This window comes from Microcaecilia unicolor, chromosome 7, assembly GCF_901765095.1.
Source record: "Microcaecilia unicolor chromosome 7, aMicUni1.1, whole genome shotgun sequence".
NCBI lineage: Eukaryota > Metazoa > Chordata > Amphibia > Gymnophiona > Siphonopidae > Microcaecilia > Microcaecilia unicolor.
The window spans coordinates 286,379,212-286,396,564 of NC_044037.1; the positions used below are offsets into that span (position 1 = coordinate 286,379,212).

The 17,353-nt window shown below is 45.8% G+C and overlaps 1 protein-coding gene across 5 annotated transcripts in view; it reads left to right on the forward strand.

Annotated features, from left to right (window-relative positions):
- Nucleotides 1–17,353, forward strand: part of CLASP1 (cytoplasmic linker associated protein 1) — a 484,411-nt gene that overhangs the window by 296,789 nt on the left and 170,269 nt on the right. For all 5 annotated transcript variants that reach the window (XM_030210422.1, XM_030210418.1, XM_030210420.1 and 2 more), the window contains 3 exons: nucleotides 1,580–1,824; nucleotides 9,686–9,749; nucleotides 10,992–10,994. In XM_030210422.1, the coding sequence (XP_030066282.1) occupies nucleotides 1,580–1,824; nucleotides 9,686–9,749; nucleotides 10,992–10,994 (312 nt within the window). The remainder of the gene's footprint in view (nucleotides 1–1,579; nucleotides 1,825–9,685; nucleotides 9,750–10,991; nucleotides 10,995–17,353) is intronic.

Below are 17,353 nucleotides of genomic sequence, written 5' to 3' on the forward strand. Positions count from 1 at the left end.
AGCTGGTTTCCTCATATTTCATGCATGTTTATATGCATATTGATAAAATCAATAAGAAGAAAAGGTATTTTGCACTCATAAAACTTGCCTAAAAAGCAGAGTGAAAAAAAGTTCCTTCATTATTTTAACTGCAAGTGGAAATATCTGAATATAGTTTTGCTTGCACTACAGCAGCCTACATGAACAGGAATATTTCTCAACATGCATGAACTGTTGTCCTTATTTGTAAAAATGTATACTTCTCAGTTCAGTTGGAGTACCCCAAGCTGTGTACAAATTCGTAGTGTGTATTTCAAGCTGCCTCAAGTTGCCCACTTTGAGGCAAAGTCCACGGGTATGTTCTATCCATGAACTTTACATCATCTTCAAAGAGGAATGTATACATATGGTTTCCTCTTTGAAACTTGTTGTAGATACAAAGTACCTGTGTATTTCTGCACTTGCTTTTTGTGCGGGTACTTTTTTTTTTCATGGATAGTAACGTGCATAAATTTGAAAATGTATTTGATTACGATTGAAACTTTGTGAGACTTAAAAGGAGGCTTCTGTTAGTGGTTCCACTTTTTCTTAAAACAATGGTAGGAAAGGGCAATCCATATGCATTTTTTGCCTCCCCCAAACTAAAATTTCTAGCTCTGTGGATTTTTTATACATTTAATTGTTTTGAGTTTGTAACCATTTTTAATATGAAGATCATTTTTTTTGAAATGCAAATCTGAAAATTGTCTGAAAAAAATAAAATCCCACTGAGTATCCAGTTAAAGATAAGTGGATGCAAATGTAATTGAAAGATGGGGCACTTTTCATTAGCATTTTCCAACTTTGTGGAAATTTGATCCTGAACAACTCCTTTATGACCAGAGGGTCAGTTAAAAAAAAATGTAACATAACAAAATCAGTTTGTTTGTTTCTCATAGTCAATTCATTTAAACAAAAATAAATCTCCTTGCTTCTAGAAATTAAAATCTATCTCTACAATTTTACCCTTTAAGCAGAATAAACACGGCAGACAAGCCAGAAGTATAGCAGGGTGTTGATGGGTAAGACGTAAGTTAGATAAGTAAACATCAGAGTTTATTAAAGTGTGTTTCCTGGGCAATTGATTCTCTTGTGACATTGATAGTTGCTGATCTTTAGCCTTTTGGGCCAGACAGCTGTACAGGCCATCAGTAGCCCACGTTAATAGTATTTTTCAAATTTTAGAAATGTTATAAAAATAAAAAAGGAAATAGTGATGAGTAGATTACTTAGATTCAATGGATGGTAGTGATATGAAGGAAGAATTTAAAAGCATATGGGATAGTCTTCAACTGAATTGTAGAGGTGTACCAGATGAATTGTCTGTGAATTGATGTACTGCTAAAGTTTCTAACATGTACTATTGCATTAGCATGCCCTAGCACAGAAAGTGCATGTTTCTTTCCTGCAGGCCCTATTTTCTGCCATGGAATGTAGTTGCTGATAGTGTGTGTTAACAGTGTTAGTGCGCACATGAGTATCTCCAGCTAATAGCTTTTATATGAAAACTTGTTAAAACTATATTAACAGAATTTGCCAATTGCATTTTTTTTTTCTCCAGAAGAAGCCAGTGAGGAGGAGATACGAACCATATGGAATGTACTCTGATGACGATGCCAACAGTGATGCGTCAAGTGCCTGCTCAGAACGGTCCTACGGTTCTAGAAATGGGAGCATCCCACATTACTTGCGGCAGACTGAAGATGTGGCAGAAGTTCTGAATCACTGTGCTAGTTCAAACTGGTCTGAGCGCAAAGAAGGGCTCATAGGTCTACAGAATTTATTGAAGAGCCAAAGGACACTCAGGTAAATATTATATACATAATCTGTTGGAATATGATTATATATATATATATATATATATATATATATATATACACTAGTAAAAAAGCCCCGTTTCTGATGCAAATGAAACGGGGGCTAGCAAGGTTTTCTTCTGTGTGCATGTGGGAGTGTGTGTGTCCCTGCCCTCTGCCCTCTCTCCCCTCCCCCCTCTGAGTCCTTCACTGTTACAGAGAGAGCGATTTCATTCCGTGCTTTGCTGTGTTTTCCTTCACTGTGTTACAGAGAGAGAGAGGGCGGGGCAGACACTCAAGGGGAAACCGGACATCTCTCCCCCTTCACACTTCCGGCTGGAGGCTTCATTTAGAACGTTGGTGGTGCCTTTTATATATATATATATATATATATATATATACATACTTCAAAATAGCAAACAGGCATAGCAATACACCTCACACAAAAATGTACACATTCAAGCTCATTTTCAAAGCACTTAGCCTCCCAAAGTTCCATAGAAACCTATGGAACTTAGCCTCCCAAAGTGCTTTGAAAATATGCCTCAATGAGTACTAAAAATATAAATCAGCTTAATGAGTTCCAACAATTCTTAAAATTTATTTTTAATTACTTACTGTGTTTATAATACACCTTATATCCAAAATGAAGCACAACAAATACGTACATAAGTTAAAATTCAACATAGACAAAAGAAGACATATAACAGATTAAGGTTCTTGGCAGAAGAGATGATTTTCACAGTAATTTGAAGCCAACTGGCATGGTTAAAAAGTGAGGTGAAGGAAGCTATTAGAGCTAAAAGAAAATCCTTCAGAAAATGGAAGAAGGAACCGACTGAAAAATAATAAGAAACATCATAAGGAATGTCAAGTCAAATACAAAGCACTGATAAGGAAGGCAAAGAGAGACTTTGAAGCATTGGAAGCAAAAACGCATAGTAACATTTTTTTTTTTGCTATATTAAAAGCAAGAAGCCAGTGAAAGAATCGGTTGAACCGCTAGATGACTGAGGGGTAAAAGGGACAATCGGGGAAGACAAAACCATAGCGGAGAGATTAAATGAATTCTTTGCGTTGGTCTTCACCGAGGAAGGTTTGGGAGAGATACCGGTTCCAGAAATAGTACTCAAATCTGACGAGTCAGAGAAGCTGAATGAAATCTCTATAAACTTAGAGGATGTAATGGCATAGTTTGACAAATTGATGCACTGTACAGTCTGTTCCCAGTACAGTGGTGGCCAGATCTTGTTTGCATTGGGCTGAACATGCTTTGGCAACAGAGGACTGTTGATCAGGAGCTGACTGAAATAGAGATGGACTCTTTCTTCCTTTCTTATGCTATGTATGACTTGCTTCGTTCTTTGACCAAGTCCATAGTGCTCAACATAGCAGCCAGAAGGTCCTTGTGGCTTCAAGACTGTTCTGCCAGTGTGGTATCCAAAGCTAAGCTCAGTAGAATTCTCTTTCGTGGATCCTTGTTTGGTGAGGAGCTGGATAAATTGGTGGTGAGTCTCGGTGAGAACAAAGTTCCCAGACTTCCGGAGGAAAAGCCTAAACCGGGAAGTAATTGTTTTTTGGCCAGGGGCTATTTCTGTGAGGTGTGTCACTATAGGCCTGGCAGGTCAGGCTGTGCTTCGCTCCGCTTGGTCATTATTTCCAACAGACCCAATCCTTTCGGAGGAACCGCAGAGGAAGCTGTGTCTCTGGCCTTGCCACGGCAGGGCCTAGTTGTTTACTAATGAAGATGTTTGGGTCCACCCACCGGTTTCAGTAGGAACAAGGTTGCAGTTGCTTTATTGGGGGTGGGTCCAGATTACTTCAGACCAGTGGGTTCTGGAGGTAGTTTGCAACGGTTACACGTTGGAGTTCACTTGACCTTCTGGAATCCCCTCGCCGGGCCCCATGGAAAATAAAAGCAGTCTGGGAGACGCTGCAGAGTTTGCTCAACTTCAGGGTTCCATGTGATGAGATGGGCATGGGCCGCTATTCCATTTATTTTGTAGTTCCCGAGGGCTCCTTTCGCCCCATTTTAGTCCTGAAGGGGGAAAATCTGGCCCTTCGTGTGCCTTCTTTCGCAGTGGAGTTGCTCTTTTGTATTTCAATTTTCTGAATATTAGTCTTGCCGTCATATTTTGGATGGTTTGCAACAATTTTAGTGTAGTTTCCTTGCACCCTACATATGCTGCGTTGCAGTAGTCTAGTTGTGATAGTATTGTCAATTGTACTATTATCTGCAATGATTGTCTGGGAAAATATTGTCTTATCCTCCTTAGTTTCCATAGTGTTTTGAAGCATTTTGATGTTACTGCTGATATTTGACTGTCCAGTGATGTTTATCGAGAATAATTCCTAATATTTTTAGTTGTGCTTTGATTCGGTATGTTTGATGATTTATCGTGAAGTTTTGGTAAGATGTGGAGTTGTGTGGGCTGGTTAGAAGCAGGAATTTGGTTTTGTCTCTATTTAGTTTTAGTTTGAAAGTTGTTGCCCAGTTTTCCAGAAGGTCCATGCCTTTTTTTGATTTTCTCCATTATTTCTGTGATACTGTTATGAAAAGGTATGTAGATGGTGACGTATATGAATGAGTTGAAGCCCATTGATTCTAGTTTTTTTCCAAGTGGCACCATCATTATATTGAACAGTATCTGTGAAATTGGACATTTTTACTATGTAGGATCTGGTCCTTAAGAATCCATTGAACCATGCTGCTACTGCACCGTTGATTCCCATGTTGTTGAGTAGGGTCATTAGTGTTGTGTGATCTACTAGGCCGAACACACTTGACATGTTGAATTGTAATAATAATATGTTTTGTCCTTGGCATATGAAGTATCTGAATTTCGTTATCAAGGTGGTTATGACTGTCTCTGTGCTGTGTTGTGGTCTGAAGCATGATTGGGGAGTTGTTAAGGGTTGAAAATTTTGCCATGTTTTCCGTTAGTTGCTGTGCTACAAGGCCTTCCATCGTTTTTGTTAGTAGTGGTATTGAGGCCACTGGTCTGTAGTTTGTGATGTCGCTGATTTTGGTTTTTGAGTTTTGGGGGATTGGTCTTAGTAGTCTCCTTTATCTGTTGAGAATTGTCCTTTTGCAAACATATATGTGATGTGTTTGGTGAAGCGTTTGATGAACCATTCCGGTGGATATTTCATCATGTAGTTAGGGCATTTGTCTAGCATGCAGTATGCTTGTGCATATGTTGTCAGTAGTTTATTGTGGTTAGCTCAGGTGATCTAAATGTGGACCAGGTTCTGTCTGCTACGGTGTGGATGCCATTTGTATTGCAATCTTGTAGGAAGTCTGTGATGGATGTTTGTGAATTTGCTAGGTTTGATCTTGTGTTTGCTATTTTGTTTTTGAAGTGCTTGGCAAGCTCATCTGCAGTTGGTGGTGTTTTGCTTGAGCCAATAAGTCTTGGTTTTCAGTAGTTTGTTCATGAGTTCGAATTTTTTTCTTTTTTTTGTCTGTTCAAGATTTGCATATGTGCTGTAGTGTTCTGCTGTCACCTTTTTTATGTTATTCGTATACTTTCTTATAGCTTTTCTCCATATGGTTTTATTTCTGTCTGTTTTGTTTTTGGCTCATGTTCTTTCAAGTTTCCTGCACAGTTTTTTCATGAATAGTAACTCATCATTAAACCAGGGGCGTGATTGTTTTTTATTTCTTGTTTTCATTGTGAGTGGTGCTGTTTAGTATATTTTTGCTGGCTTTGTCCCAGTTTCTCATGAAATGTATATCCTTGGGTGTTACGTTTCTGTTTTCCTTTTTCATTGTTGTCCAGAAGGTGTGTGTGTCTACCTTCCTCTGGTTGTGAATGTGTGTGGTGTTATTGGTTCTCAGTAGACCAGTGTGATACATAGTTGGTCAGCTAGTGTTGTGTCAGTGATTTCAAACGGTGAGGATGCATGTTTGCTGACAGGTTCTACTGTGAAAGAGGATTTATATATTGCAACTCCTGCTCCCCTTTTTTTTTTGTTCTATTGATATGAATTGTTTTATATCTTGGTGGACTTGGGTCTAGTAGTGCACGGTCATCTTCGAGGCGTAACCAGTTTTCCGTTATGAGCAGTAATCTGAGTTGTTCTGTTCTATCCAGTCTCTTAGTAGTGCTGACTTATTAACTACCGATCTCGTGTTTATATATCCTATGGGTAGCTGGGTGTATGTTTCATGGTCTGTGTGGCTTGCTTGTTTTCAGATTGTGGTCTTGTTGGCTGTTTTTCAGGTTTGTTTTTATGTTATTGGTTGTTGATTTGGTCTCTGTTTTGTTGTTGGAGTTGTGATAGGTCTCTTCCAGTTGTTGGAGTGAGTGTCATCTCCCCGCGATGCGTACCAGAATTTTGTTCCAGTCTGGGTGTTGCAGCTGGTATTCTCATTTTCCCTATTATCCATATTGTTATTATGTAATAGAGGACCCATGTACTTAGGTTGGCCATTTCGGGAGATGCTTATGGTTCGGGAGAGAGACTCTCTGTTCTTGTTCTTCATCTCTACTTTCTCTTTTTGTGTGTGTGTGAGTTGTGTGTGTTTGAGTTCTGAAGTGTTTCTGTCTGTGTGTGTGGGATTGGATGGTCTTTGTTGTTCTACCTGTACTACAGGTTTACGTTTTCTCTGTCTCCTCGCCCGTGCTGTAGGAATTTGCTTGGTGTTGTGATTGAGTGGCATCTTCGGTTTTCGTTTTGTGGCTCCGGCCTCGGAGACTCTCCTGCCTGCTGTCATCGTCCTGGCTACGTCACTGAGGTCAACTTTTATCTGCTTCACTGATGGGGAGCTGGTTGTCTCACCTGGTTCCTTATATAATCTTGCCTGGTACCCTTTTATCCCTAGGGGTTGTCTTCCTTGGCTATGCCTCAGCTCCAGTTCTTTCCCAGGTAGTGATTCCCCTTCAGAGGAGTGGATGATTGATGTGAGCCATGCTGTGCTGGAGACCTGATCCTCCAGTTCAAATCTTAGTGGTCTGGATTCTGATGTCGGGCCGTGGAGTGCAGCGAGGTGGTGTCGTGCGACCATGGGGTGCAGCAAGGTGGAGTCGTTTGTCCATGTGGGAACTCTCCGCTAGTGGGGATCTGCTCCTTCTTCAAGGTCTCTTTTCTGTGTATCAGCGCTCCAATGCGGGAAGTGCCGTGGAGACTGGGGAACGTAGTTGAAGGGGCCCCGCTGTTGTCTGGGTGCTGACTTTTGCCCACGTGGTGCTCCCTCGGCCTGGAGCGGTCTCAGTGCTCACTCTTACTGGGCTGATGGGGCGTCTTTTCTTGGGAGCTTTGGCTCTAGTTACAGCCCAGTGTCGCTGTCCTCTGGTTTCTTCACGGCCTACACTTTTAGCTCTCTGGGCCTGTGAATGAACCAGATGGGGTAATGGTGCTGAGCTGGGAACTCTGCTTGGCCCTTTTCTGAGGTGAGGCTCCAACAGTAACCCCTTTGCCTTGTTATATTTGATTCTCTCTTACTGGGTTCCTGTTTTGGGTTCATGTCCTCCAGCCTCCCTTATGGGACTTGGGTATCCGAGTGTGGCTAGTGAGTTGCGGTCCCGCATCCTCCAGCCTCCCTTGCAAGCTCAGGTATCTGGTCCTGGCTTGTGAACGGCGGTTCCACATGCCCTCTCGGCTTCTCCACTTACCCTCTTGGGCCTCTGATTCATGTGGGCCTGTCGCGGCTTGTGTTGAAGGGCGCCGCCTTCTCCAACACTTTTCTACAGATCAGTTGCCCTCTTCTCCTCGTAGGTGGCTTGTGGGTGTTGGCGCAGTGTGCGCTTGCAGTTGTGGTCCTGCAGCTTTCTTTTCTGGAGCTGCCAGTTCCACTTGGGCGGTTTCCAGTTTGGGGTGGAAGAGTGCTGTCTCCTCCAGTGCTAACCTCTCGGATTGGTAGTCCTTCGTTTTATTTCCTGTGCTCCATCTTCAATTTGAGCATTTTTGCTGATCTCACTTCCTCCAGACGCGGCATCTGACCCTGGGAATGGGTTGGGACCGGGAGCGCTCTGTGGAACTGCCTCTCTAGTCGGCCATCTTTCCTGGTGGTGTCAGGTTATCTTTTAAAGAAGAGGTCACTTTCTGCATTCCTCAAGGCTCATTCCACAATGGATATAAAGCATCACATACCATATAAAATGAGTTTATCTTGTTGGGCAGACTGGATGGATTGAACAGGTCTTGATCTGCTGTCATTTACTATGTTACTATGCTACTATGTTATGAAGAGGCTGCCTCTTGGGCTGAATACTCCATGGTTCCACCTCAGGATATTTGTAAGGTGGCAGTGTGGTCCTCTTTGCATACCTTTGTGCATCACTATTGATGTACAGGGAAGGGGAAATGGGACTTGATATACCGCCTTTCTGTGGTATTTTGCAACTACATTCAAAGTGGTTTACATATATTCAGGTACTTATTTTGTACCAGGGGCAACGGAGGGTTAAGTGACTTGCCCAGAGTCACAAGGAGCTGCAGTGGGAATCGAACCCAGTTCCCCAGGATCAAAGTCCGCTGCACTAACCACTAGGCTACTCCTCCACCTCAGGATGTGCCCTTTGGGGCGTGTGTGCTGCAGAAGGGACTCGCAAGGTCCCACCCATAATAGTCACTGATTTGGTACTTCTCATTTGTCTGTGCTGGTCTGGAGAGACACTATAGAAATAGATATTAGGTCTTACCTGCTAATTTTCTTTATTTTAGTCTCTCCAGACCAGCACAGAACCCACCCTTTGATGATGAATTCTTCTGTGTTGTCAGTTTTGGACTGAAATATTCTAGGTTGTCTGGAGCTCTCCCCGCAGTTGCGGCTGCAAGGTGTGGATGATGTTTGGTTGTGATGCAAGAACCTTACACAACAACAACAAAAACAATCTTTTTAAAACTATGGGGAGTTCATGTATTTTGGCACATGCAGCAGCATGTGATACCCTGGATATCTGCTTGTTTATTTGAAGACTATCTCTAGAGGGACTGCACAGCCCACTTATAGGTTACTTAGATGTCAGTGGTTCTCAGTCTCTACCTGCTAGTAGAGGTGCATAACCTATTCGTCTGTGCCGGACTGGAGGGACTAAAAGACAGAAAATTAGCAGGTAAGACCTAATTTCTCCTTATTCAAATACCACTGGAGTGACTAACCTGGGATATTAAGGTCTAGTAAAAACCTGATTTCTACTGCACCTTAATAAAAAGACCCTTGAATATGCCACATTGAGGCTGTATGTGTGTGTGTGTGGGGGGGGGGGGGGGGGGGGGGCACAAGTTCAGTCCTCAAGAGCTGCAGACAGGTCAAGTGTTCAGGATATCTCTAAAGAATATGGGTGAGAGAAATCTGCATGTGTACTGCGATCATTGAATGCAATCCTATCTCATGCTTATTCGTTAGGAATATCCTGAAAATCTGACCTGTTTTTGTGGCCCTTGGCCTTTGAACACTGACCACGTGCATCTCTGCTCTATATGCTATAGGTCGACCCTGTGGTGTGAGATGGGTTTTCAGTTACAAGTCACTTTATTCCCCATTTTTGGCAGCTAATAGAATTGTATGAGGCCTGTATGATCCATCCCTAAACTTTTATACCAAAGTATATAGATAATAGGACCTTTTGACTTTAAGAGCAATGTATGTCCTTAGGTTCAGTAGTTCTACTGTGGAACGATTTTAAAAAATGACTCTGGTGCTTCTAGCTCTCTGACTTAATGCAGTTGATTTTAAAAGGTTTGAGAGATTAAAGAAGGTAAATTGACGTAGAAACGTTAATATATTTTTCTTTACAAGCTCTATTTCCCTTTCCTTCCCTTGACTGTTTTCTCACAACTCTAAACATCAGACATAACTTCTGTCTTACCTTGGTAGGCAATCTCCTTCAGGTTACTAATATTCTTTAATATGTGTTTCTTAGTCGAGTTGAATTGAAAAGGCTTTGTGAAATCTTCACCCGGATGTTTGCAGACCCCCACAGCAAGGTGAGCCAATCTGGTGTTTTTCTTCTATTGCACTTTGTTTTGCTGTATGCATGTCATTTTCCTGACTGCATTTAACTAAAATCCACATTCAGAATCTGAGTGGGGAGGTGATGATTAAAAAAAAACAAAAAAAAAAAACCCTACCAGTAAATACTAGCATGCACAGAAATTTCTGAAATAAAGTGGTAGAGTGCTGTGTAAAGCATTCTTATGATCAAGTACTCACAGAAAATGAAAGGTGGTACGTTTTACCTTAAATTCCCTTGTGAATGTATAATAATCTACTAGTCTGCTAAATAAGATTTTTAAAAATATTTTCTTATTTATCTGCTTTTTTTGGCTGCAAGACAAGTTGTTGGACAACACCCCCCCCCCCTCCCCTTAGAGTTGTCGAATAGACAATATGGTATTACGTCTGACCTTTTTTTTTTCTTTAAGGGAGAGAGGGGTTTTTTTTCCCTCCTCTTTTCCTTTCTAGCTCCTAAATTGTATTGGATCCTATTACTTTGTGGACTTCTGTGGATACTTGAAAATTAAAAATTGTTTCATTACCTTCATAATTTCACACATGGATTTTTTTGTTGGTTTTGATTAATGTGGTGTTTATACTGAACACTCTATTCCTTTATTTATCAGCTTTCTGTACAAGTGGTAATTTTGCTTGTTTTTTTTTGTTATTAATAATGCATGTAAATAAAATATTGTAAAAAAGAAATTGAAAGGTGTCATCAAGAGTGAGATATGACGTATTACTTTTTCTTGTGCTTCAGAATGCAGTAATAGAAAAGTAATTCTTCCAAAAAAGAGCTAGGGAAATGCACGTAGCTTGAGGAAAGAGGATGATAGCGATGAGAAAAGAAGAGTATCCTAGATTGAGAGCAGTCAAGGAAGGCAGGGTATTTGATAACCAAAGTACTCTAGTTGAGGGACCAAACATGAAAGGCAACAAGAAGTTAGAGAAATGAGAGATACGAACTGAGAGGCCACAAGAGGCAGCTTGAAAGTCAAGGGGATCCATGGCCAGTCAGTTCAGCAGCATTAGTGCTGAGGGTGTAGTAAATTTTACAAACGTTAAGAAGTTGGAAGGTCTAGGCCTCGTCAAGCTGAGAAGGGTGGGAAAGAAAAGAGAGCATGCTTCCTTTCACTACTGAAAATCTATACTTGTGTGTATCAAGTCACCATAGCTACTAACAAATGGTTTGTTTTGTTGCATGGTCTGCTGTGTGGTGGAATTCTCAACAGAGAGTAAGTGTTTTCGCCTTTTTTCTACCTAATTTGATTTTTACATTATGATATGTACAACACTGAGGGAAAAAAATCTCTGATCAGTGATTGTCCTTATAAGAAGTCTCTAATGTCCTTGACAGTTGATGAATTCATTTTGTTAAAAATTGGACATTTATATAAACTTGATTCCATATCATCAAGCTGATCAATCCATAGACTGGTGGGTTGTGTCCATCTACCAGCAGGTGGAGATAGAGAGCAAACTTTTGCCTCCCTATATGTGGTCATGTGCTGCCGGAAACTCCCCAGTATGTTCTCTATCTCAGCAGGTGGTGGTCACACACAGCAGCAGCTCTGGCTAGGCCTCCAAGCCTAATCCTTAGGTTTTGTTGAGGCCTGGGGTTGAGGGCTCTTTTGAGCAAGTGCAAACCTGGTGGTGCCAGGTCCCTCCTTTTCTCCCCCCTCCCGCTGGCTCCGTTTAAAAAAAAAAAAAAAAAAAAAAAAATTTTAAACGTCTTTAAAGGCGTTTAATTCGACGTTTCTTTAAACGTTCATTGCAGCTACTCACTGGGACACCAGTTCGTTACAGCTCGGAGCGGCAAGCAGGTAATTTTACCTTTTTATAGCGGGCAGGGGGTTCCTCGATTCTTCTCCTCGTGGCAATGGCGTCGGAGGGCGAGGGCGCAAAGGGTCGCTCCCCGGATCGCTGGAGCGCTTCTAGAGGGGATGCGGGGGTTTTACAACCTGATTCGCCCTTGATGGGTGACAGTTTAGTGACCGATGAATGTCCCGGTCGTTCCTCCGGCGTGGCGGTTTTTTCCCGCCATAATCGCCCATCCCCCGCTCCTCGCCTCCGCCATCTTGGCCGGCCACGCGACTCGGACGGCTTCTTCGTGGGCCGCCCTTGAGGTTGGAGACATTAATGCCATGAACGCCCTTAATTTGGGCGACGGCACAAAAGCGGCTAAAGTTAAGCGCCGTTCTTCCCGCGCGGCTCCTTCGCGGAGTTTCGCGCCGGACGCCATTTTGGATGCGCAGCATGTCTCTCCCCCGCTATTGCGAGCGCCGGTTGAGAGTGCGTCTAGGGCTGTTGCCCAGGCTGCGGAAGTGCACAGTCTGGGGGGTTTCTCCCCCGAGTTTGTTTTGCTGCTGCATCAGGCTTTCCTCATGCAAAACGCTGCCCCTGCTCCCTCTTCTGATAAAGAGGTTGAGGTTCCCAGAGGTAAACGCCCTCGGGTTGATTTCCAGGCCTTGGAGGACTTTGTCTCTTCCGATGTAGATGAGGGCAGCGTGTCTGAGGTCTCCCAACGATCCTTTGCGGATTCCTTGGAGGAGATAGATCCCCGCTCGGAGGAGCGGATGACCCCTCTGCAGCGCGGCTTTTTAGCCCAGAGGTTTTGCCCAACCTGTTGTTACAGGCCATGGACACTTTGAAGATTTCCTCTCCGGAGGACGTCTCTCCCTCAGCCCCTGTTGGCTCTGCCATTATGCTGGGGACGAAGCGCCCGCCTAGAACCTTCCACGTGCATGATGCCATGCACACCTTAATTGCGGCTCAATGGGATGTCCCGGAAACGAGCCTTAAAGTGGCTAGGGCTATGTCCCGCCTCTATCCTTTGGCTGTGAGTGAACGTGAGGCCTATCTGTGGCCTACCGTGGATTCTTTAATCACTGCGGTGACTAAGAAACGGCGTTGCCGGTGGAAGGTGGCACGGCCCTAAAGGACGCCCAAGACAGTAGATTGGAGGCGGCCTTAAGGTCGTCCTTTGAGGCAGCTGCTTTAAGTTTGCAGGCCTCAGTTTGCGGCTCCTATGTGGCCAGGGCGTGCCGGACTATGGTGCAGCGGGCTTCCCCCTCGGATCATTCCTTGAGGGCTGATTGGCCGGCCCTGGAATCGGGCTTAGCCTATTTGGCAGACTTGCTGTATGATGTCTGGAGAGCCTCAGCTAAAGGCATGGCTCAGACAGTCTCTGCGCGGCGGTGGCTTTGGCTGAAACATTGGTCTGCTGACCACGCCTCTAATTCCCGCCTGGCTAGATTGCCTTTTAAAGGCAAGCTGCTCTTTGGGGTCGAGCTGGACAAAATCGTGACCGATCTCGGCACGTCTAAGGGCAAGAAATTACCAGAGGTCAGGGCTCGGGTTAGTACTCGTCCCGGTACCTCCAGAGGACGGTTGCAGGAAGCCCGTCGGTACCGCCCGGGCAAGTCGGGTTCCTCTGCCCCCTCTTCCTTCAAGAGGAATTTCTCCCCCAAGCAGCATTCCTTTCGCAGAGACCGCCGTCCCGGAGGTGCTCCCTCCGGTCCTCCCCCAGGGTCTCGTACCCAATGACGGGGCCTTGGTCCACGCCCCAGTGCAGATTGGAGGACGGCTGTCCTCGTTTCTGGGCGAGTGGATCACTATAACTTCAGACGCGTGGGTGCTGGAAGTCATCAGAGACGGCTACAAGCTAGAGTTCTGCCAACCCTTAAGAGACGGGTTTGTACTCTCTCCCTGCAAGTCTCCGGTCAAGCTGTGGTAGTGCAGCAGACCTTGGACAACCTGATCCGCCTGGGTGCGGTCGTTCCGGTGCCAAAAAATCAGATTGGCAAGGGACGTTACTCCATTTACTTTGTGGTTCCAAAGAAAGGAGGTTCTGTCCGGCCTATCCTCGACCTCAAAGGGGTCAATCGGGCCTGGAAAGTGAGGCACTTTCGCATGGAGACTCTCCGCTCTGTTATAGCGGCAGTGAAGGCAGGAGAGTTCTTGGCTTTCTTGGACATCAAGGAAGCGTACCTGCATATTCCCATCTGGCCTCCTCTCCAACGCTTTCTGCGTTTTACAGTCCTGAGACGACACTTCCAGTTCAGAGCCCTCCCTTTCGGGTTGGCTACTGCTCCGCGGACCTTTTCCAAAGTAATGGGGGTCATAGCGGCCTTCCTGCTAAAGGAAGGAGTACAAGTCCATCCTTATCTGGACGACTGGTTGATCCAAGCCCCCTCTTATGCAGAGTGCGGCAAAGCTATGGACCGGGTAGTTGCTCTTTTGAGCTCCCTGGGATGGATCATCAACTGGAAGAAGAGCCAGCTGCGCCCGACTCAGTCCCTGGAGTATCTGGGAGTTCGATTCGACACCCAAGTGGGCAGAGTGTTCCTGCCAGACAATCGGATTGTCAAGCTTCAGGCTCAGGTGGACTAGTTCCTAGTAGCCTCTCCTATTCGGGATTGGGACTACGTGCAGCTGTTGGGCTCTATGACGGCCACGATGGAAGTAGTGCCCTGGGCCAGGGCTCATATGAGACCACTACAGCTTTCTCTGCTGCTGCGCTGGACTCCGATGTCGGAGGATTTTGCTGTGCGCCTTCCCGTGGACCCAGCAGTGCGCAAGGCGCTGAGCTGGTGGACGCAGGCAGACAAGTTGTCGGCAGGATTGCCTCTGGTGACCCCGGAGTGGATTGTCGTCACGACAGACGCCTCTTTGATGGGCTGGGGAGCCCACTGCTTGGGAAGGACAGCGCAGGGGCTCTAGTCTCCTGCAGAGGCAAGTGGTCTATCAACCTCCTGGAACTCAGAGCCATTCGGTTGGTGTTATTGGAGTTCATCCCGGTACTGGTGTTGAAGCCTGTACGGGTCCTGTCGGACAATGCCACGGCTGTGGCCTATATCAACCGCCAGGGAGGTACCAAGAGCGCCCCTCTAGCCAAGGAGGCTATGAGTCTTTGCCAGTGGGCGGAAGCGAACCTGGAGCAGCTTTCAGCGGCCCACATTGCCGGAGTCATGAATGTCAAGGCGGACTTTCTCAGTCGCCATACCTTGGAGCCCGGAGAGTGGCAACTATCTGCTCAGGCGTTCTTGGACATCACGAAGCGCTGGGGCCAGCCGAGCCTAGATCTGATGGCGTCATCGGCCAATTACCAAGTGCCGTGCTTTTTCAGCAGAGGACGGGACCCTCGATCCCTGGGAGTAGATGCTCTTCTCCAACAGTGGCCGACACCACAGCTCCTCTATGTGTTCCCGCCCTGGCCCATGTTGGGCAGGGTGCTAGACCGGGTGGCAAAGCATCCCGGCAGGGTAATCCTGGTGGGTCCGGATTGGCCCAGACGTCCCTGGTATGCGGACTTGATCAGGCTCTCAGTCGACGATCCTCTGCGGCTGTCAGTGGAGCAGGGCCTGTTACATCAGGGTCCCGTGGTGATGGAGGATCCCTCTCCCTTTGGTCTTACGGCCTGGCTATTGAGCGGCAGCGTCTGAGGAAGAAGGGCTTCTCAGACAAGGTCATCGCCACTATGCTGAGAGCGAGGAAGCGCTCTACTTCTACTGCTTACGCCAGGGTTTGGCGTATCTTTGCAGCATGGTGTGAAGCAGGCTCACTTTCTCCCTTCACTGCTCCAATTTCTTCAGTGTTGGCGTTCCTGCAAGAAGGTCTGGAGAAAGGCCTGTCGCTCAGTTCCCTTAAAGTCCAGGTAGCGGCTCTGGCTTGCTTCAGGGGCCGCCTGAAGGGTGCTTCCTTGGCTTCGCAGCCAGATGTGGTGCGCTTTCTCAAGGGAGTTAATCACCTGCGCCCTCCTCTGCACTCAGTGGTGCCTGCGTGGAATCTCAACCTGGTGCTAAGAGCATTGCAGAAGCCGCCTTTGGAACCCTTGTCGAGGGCATCTCTGAAAGACCTGACGTTGAAAGCAGTCTTTTTGGTGGCTATCACTTCAGCCAGAAGAGTTTCCGAGCTCCAGGCGCTCTCATGTCGAGAGCCTTTTCTGCAGTTCACTGAGGCAGGAGTGACTATTCGCACAGTGCCTTCCTTCCTGCCCGAGATTGGTTCTCGCTTCCATGTGAATCAGCAGCTCTGTCTCCCTTCCTTTCGTAGGGAGGACTACCCAGAGGAGTACTCCGCTCTTGAATATCTGGATGTGAGACGAGTCATCATCAGATACTTGGAAGTGACCAATGATTTCCGGAAATCGGATCATCTGTTTGTCCTGTTTGCAGGTCCTCGTAAGGGTCTGCAGGCTGCTAAGCCTACAGTGGCAAGATGGGTCAAGGAAGCCATTGCAGCGGCTTTTGTGGCCGCAAGGAAGGTGCCGCCTATCCAGCTGAAGGCTCACTCCACGAGAGCTCAGGCGGCCTCGAGGGCAGAGGCCGGATCCGTCTCCTTGGAAGAGATATGCAAGGCGGCAACTTGGGCTTCGGCTCATACATTCTCCAAGCATTACCGTTTGACGGTGGCTGCACGGGCGGAGGCCCGGTTTGGAGCTTCAGTGTTGAGGTCAGGGATTTCAATGTCCCGCCCTGGGTGAGTACTGCTTCGGTACATCCCACCAGTCTATGGATTGATCAGCTTGATGATATGGAAGGTAAAATTATGTATAATCATACCTGATAATTTTCTTTCCATTAATCATAGCTGATCAATCCATAGCCCCTCCCAGATATCTGTACTGTTTTTATTCTGGTTGCATTTCAGGTTCAAGTTTAGTCTTCAGTTACTTCAGAAAGACTTCGTGTTCAAGTTTTTTCACTTGGATTCTTCAAGAGTTAAGACGAGTTTGTGTTACAGTGAGCTGCTGCATTCCTCTCCCCTCCGTTTTACGGGGCTGGATTGAGACTTAAAATTCTGCCGGCACTCCCTCCCGCTTCGTGCGGCTGTAGGGCAGTTTTGTACCCCTCCCGCTTCGGCGGGGTTAGGGTCAGTCAGCTCCTCCCGCGGTTGCGGTTGCAGGATAAGCCAGATCCCCCCGCATCGGCGGGTGTGGTGTCCCTCCCCCGCTCCGCGGGGATGAGCTGGACGGATTCCCCTCCCCCACTTGTGTGGGGATGAGCTGGGTTAATTCCCCTCCCCCGTTTCGGCGGTGGTGAGCTGGGCAGAGTGTCCCTTCGTGGGTGTAATTCTCTAAGTGCTGAGTCCTGCGGATGGAGCTTTGATATCGACATACTGAGGAGTTTCCGGCAGCACATGACCACATATAGGGAGGCAAAAGTTTGCTCTCTATCTCCACCTGCTGGTAGATGGACACAACCCACCAGTCTATGGATTGATCAGCTATGATTAATGGAAAGAAAATTATCAGGTATGATTATACATAATTTTACCTTCTTCTTAGGGGGTCCTTTTACTAAACTGCAATAAAAAATGGCCTTAGTGTGCTCTTACGCGGGTTTTTCCTGCGTGCTAAGGCCATTTTTACCACAGCCAGAAAATGGCTGTTTTCTATTTTTTTTTTTTAATTAATGGCCATGTGCTAATGTTGATAATGCTAGATCCAATTTTCAGCAAATCAAAAGGTAAAGTACTAATAATGAGCTGAAAAGTACTTAACTATCGCAGTTAAGCAATTGCCTAACATCACGTGTTGAACATATCATTCTCTAATGGGATAAATATAACCCCCATTTAGAGCCCTTACTTA